The sequence below is a fragment of the Octopus bimaculoides genome, chromosome 6 (assembly GCF_001194135.2).
Source record: "Octopus bimaculoides isolate UCB-OBI-ISO-001 chromosome 6, ASM119413v2, whole genome shotgun sequence".
In the NCBI taxonomy this organism is placed as follows: Eukaryota; Metazoa; Mollusca; class Cephalopoda; order Octopoda; family Octopodidae; genus Octopus; species Octopus bimaculoides.
Genome location: NC_068986.1, coordinates 42,068,171 through 42,072,778, shown reverse-complemented (window position 1 = coordinate 42,072,778; position 4,608 = coordinate 42,068,171). Strand labels below are relative to the sequence as shown.

At 34.7% G+C, this 4,608-nt stretch overlaps 1 protein-coding gene across 1 annotated transcript in view; it reads right to left on the bottom strand.

Annotated features, from left to right (window-relative positions):
- LOC106874956 (unconventional myosin heavy chain 6) overlaps positions 1-4,608 on the bottom strand; it is a 31,014-nt gene that overhangs the window by 21,268 nt on the left and 5,138 nt on the right. Inside the window, exons 4-5 of the mRNA XM_052968458.1 lie at positions 2,479-2,614; positions 894-981 (exon numbers count right to left, since the gene is read on the bottom strand). Coding sequence (XP_052824418.1) covers positions 894-981; positions 2,479-2,614 — 224 coding nt within the window. The remainder of the gene's footprint in view (positions 1-893; positions 982-2,478; positions 2,615-4,608) is intronic.

Genomic DNA, 4,608 nt, shown 5'->3' with positions numbered 1-4,608 from the left:
CCCCCCCCTCTCTCTCTCTCTCTCTCTTCTTTCTCTCACTCGAAGAAGAAGAAGAAGAAGAAGAAGAAGAAGAAGAAGAAGAAGAAGAAGAAGAAGTCGGTTGTGCTTAAATCTGGTGGGAGGGATTCCTGTGAGTTTCTCACAGCTAGTACTACCTTAAGGTAGATGCTATGGATGCAACACCAGAATCCAGGAGGCCCAATTGCAAGTTTGAACGAAGTCGTTTTTAGGGAGGATCGACAGTTGCACACGATGCTTCCCACTTCACGCCACCGATGTTGCCCATGTTTAGAACGCAAGGATCGATTCTGCCAGGAGAATGCAAAGAGCTAGAGCTCGGGTACTTCATTTATCGACCTCGAACGAATACAAGACAAAGTCGATCTCGGTGGCTAAATATTACATGTAAACAATACGGGATATTAAAGATTTTAAATATAGTTTGTAACTCAAACTAAATATATGATAGTGTATTATAATGGGAGGGTCATTATGTCAATAATAAATACATGCACTGGTTCAATTTCACTTCTTTATTGTTAGTGAATTGGTTAGTTATTTAACAAACCAACTAATCGATCGCTTGCTTAATTAGTTAGTTAAACAATCAAGCAGTTGTTTGTCAAAGTCCTTTCATCACCATTCTTGATCTCATCAATGACACACCCTCACCCCTCTTCTGATTGTTTAACTAACTGATTAAGCAAGCGATCGATTAGTTGGTTGGTTAAATAGCTTATCAGTTAACTAACAATAAAGGAGTGAAATTGAGCCAGTGCATGTGTTTATTATTGGTGCGATGTATCTCCCAAAATACAACAAAATTTGTTTCAACACACGAGTTCACATCAAGAATCTTGCACACCATACGCAATAACGAAACATATTTTCACCTCTTCCTTGAAATCCAAATCCTTTAAAATTTTGATGATGTCCTTATAAGACGTTGGTCGGTCATGTGTATGAGGATATGAAAATATTCTGTTGAGAAATTAAAGACAAAGTAGGGTGTAAATAATTGTCCAAATGTAAGAAAGAAATAAAGTTAGTTTATTATTCTGCAGTCTGCAGGATTCCATTAGACTACTCGCAGTGAGAAAAGTTTTCCTTTTCTAGTAAACTAAACTGTAACCTTGACAAACAATCCAAACAAATACTTGAACTAAAATATATAGAATAAAGCAGATAAAATTGTACAAATTTATAGGAGAGGTAAGGTGGAGTTGCATGACATCCTATTCGCTTATTCTTTTTACCAATTCAACATCTTTCACTCGAATGAAATTTTTACGTTGACTTGGAAAAAAAAATGATTTCTCTTCCCCGAATACAAAAACAATTGTTGATACTATTGTTTAACTTTCAGGTCAGTTTTGTTCAATTAAACCAATGATCATAAGCATCACAACCGGGACTATCCCATGTCTTTTTCTCAGACATGATTTATGTAGGATTATATGATGCAACACAGTAGGATGGGATCTGAGCGAGAGTTGGCAGCTTTTTCTAGAAGAATGAAAGTTTTCATAGACTCTCCATGAGTTGCTCTACGAAGTCAACTGACATACGGGACGGACGAAGCGTATGTATTCGATTGAGTCGGAACGTTGTTGGCATTTATTTTGTCAGCATTAAAGGACGAAATCCAAAGATAGCTCTGCTAGTATTTATGACGTGCACAGTATTTTGCCGACTAGAATTCCTTTTCTACTTTGAAACACTTAAAAAATATTGAGCTAATGAGGAAGCGTCGAATTCTTTTGACCGTAAGTCGTTTCGATTCGGGTCGATCTGTGCCGACCTCGCTAGTGCTTAGTTTGGATTAAACAAAAACAGCAAAGGAATTGAAATCTTCTCTTGTTACAAAAGAAACTGCTATGTCGCATGTTCCAACAATTAAAAATAGATTGGAAAACAATGTTCTGAACATGTAATCTGCTTACACTGAAGGATGGGATGGCGTATCAAGATAGAGTAATTTAAAGTACTGGCAGCTTCGATAGAAATTCTGCATATAAATGACTTAAGGAAGAGGGATAAAGACTAGAGATTTAATTATCATATCGCTATTTTCGACTCATCTGTCTTTATTGCCTGTATACAATTATGTCATGTGGGTAAGATATGAAGATATGAATGAACGTTTCTATTCTTCCATCAGTCCACAGAAAATCATAAAATCTACAATTGCATGTTAAATAAACTTGCGTTCTGCTCTTTATAGTAAAGGTTTTCACTTTTCGTGGTACCCAGTCAAATTATGAGAGAGTTTATCCGATAAAAATTAATTTATTGAGTGTAGTATTATACAACAAAGATAAGCAAATATGAACCAACGACACTTCGAGTAGAGTAGTGGTCTTTTGTAGTAAGGAGTGAGCTTCGAGCTTTTTGCTAAGTTTCCTCTAAAAAGTGATTAAATATTTTCCAAAACACAAAAGAAGCGTTTCAAATTCGGGAGGGAAAAACTTTCCTTACCTGTAATCTGCTTGTTTTGTAATTTTGTATTGCGAAAAATCTTCTTTCAAAAAGGCATAAAATATGTGAAAATTACTTTCATGCTGATTTTGTTTAATCAGCCGACTTTTTTCCAACATATACTCGCAAATGACGGCTACAATACAGAGACAGGTACGGAACAAAATTAATTTAATTTTTTAATTAGCATACATTTCGAAGTTGATAAATTGACAAAAGATGCGATGTGACAGAAATGATAAGAAAATTTAGACAATTTAATATTGGTAAAATGAGAAGTAATAACAACAAAGGTTTGAGAAGTGAAATAAGTATACAAATAACTGTTTTAGCGCTTTGTTTGTCCTGTGTACCATATGTGATACATAAGGCCTATTTCTCTTGTGTCCATGCATCGTGTATGATATACATTCCAAATTTTATTCAACCACTAAAGTAAATTGGAGCTACTGAGAGGAATTTTATATTCCTCAGAATGTATGCTGCAAGGGCTAAATAAAAGTCTGAAACAAGTATGGAAGTATGAAAACTTGTGAAAATACTTTAAAACAGCTTCCACCTTGCAGGCACTGGCTTAAGAGAAGTTATAATGTGCATTGCAAGAAAGTTTACTGCTATCAACAAATTAGTTTTCCACTTACAGAAAACACCAAAAACTCAATGATCAGCAGAGAAGCTATGCATAGTCTTAGAAATGTCATAGATGGCATTTTCGTTTTTACTTTTTCTACATATTTTTCTTTTGATGTTTTCAGTTTATGGATTGCAGCTTCATTGGAGACACCGTATTCAGGGATTATAGACGGTCATGTTGAACCCAATATGTATTTCAATCAAATATTTCTTTCGTTGATCTATGTTGATATCTAAAACAAAAACCGTTTTAACTGATGGTTTAACGTCTAAACACACATCCACTCATGCACACATACACACATTCATATATATACATATGTGTGTATGTGTGCGTGTGTGTTCCAGTGTATCTTACTCGCCATCCTCCGGAGCAACACCTTTTCCATTTTGTCCGCTAGGACCATGACACAAACTGACAAGCTTCTTTAGATATTACTTGTTACTTACAAAGATAAGATATTCTTTGAAAATACCGAATGATCAAATTAAAAACCGGTCTGTTATTTTTCAGCTATGTAATAACACGAGTACCTTTTTTTTTTTTTTTTTTGGAGTATTATTTTCCTTCTCTCCGAACTTTTTCCTCTTTCGTTTTTGTGACGAAGAGCCATGTTCGAAACGTCACACCCTCTCTTTTTAACATCTTAAATTTTCTCTGAGTGTCAATCTAATACAATCACTGTGTACGTCCTTTTGATACTTGTTCTTCCTGTTTTTGTTTTTAATTTTGATTTGCCTATATATATAAATATATCTACAATTAATGAAAATACATGGTTCTGGGTTCAGTGGCACCTTGGGAAAGTGTTTTGCACCACAGCCCCGGGTCGACTTGTACTTTATGAGTGAACTTAATAGATGAATGTCATGTGGAGTCCCGTCGTATGCGTGTGAGTGTGTGCCTGTGTATGTCTTTCTGTTCATGTATTCCTCACCACCAGTTGTTTATGTGCCTGTAGTTTACAAATTCCGACAAAAGAAATTGATAGAACATGTAACACTTAAAATATAAATACTGTGGTCTATTTGTTCGATGAAACATTTCAAAGCGGTGCTCCATCATGGCTACAGTCCCAGCAATGAAATAAGTTAAAGATAAAAGGAAAGGTTATACATTTTCGTTTTCATTTTAACAGATAATCAAGATAAAGTACATTTCAAATTTACTTCTCCTACCTCGTTTGACTTTTCCATCGTCGTCGAAGAATATTTCAGTCAATTTCCCAAATCGGCTGGAATTCCAATTCAGTATTGTTTTTGCATTGCCAAACGATTCCAAGATATCAGTTGTCTACATTAAATATATTTATATAAATATATATATATATAGAGAGAGAGAGAGAGAGAGGGGGGGAGAGAGAGAGAGAGTATAAATAAATAGATATGCATATATATGCGTACATTTTAATCTTTAGGCTTAATTGAAGAAGCTATAATAGAATATGTTGGATTTTTGCAGATAACCTTTTATTAAATGCTATATCTCCATTTTCT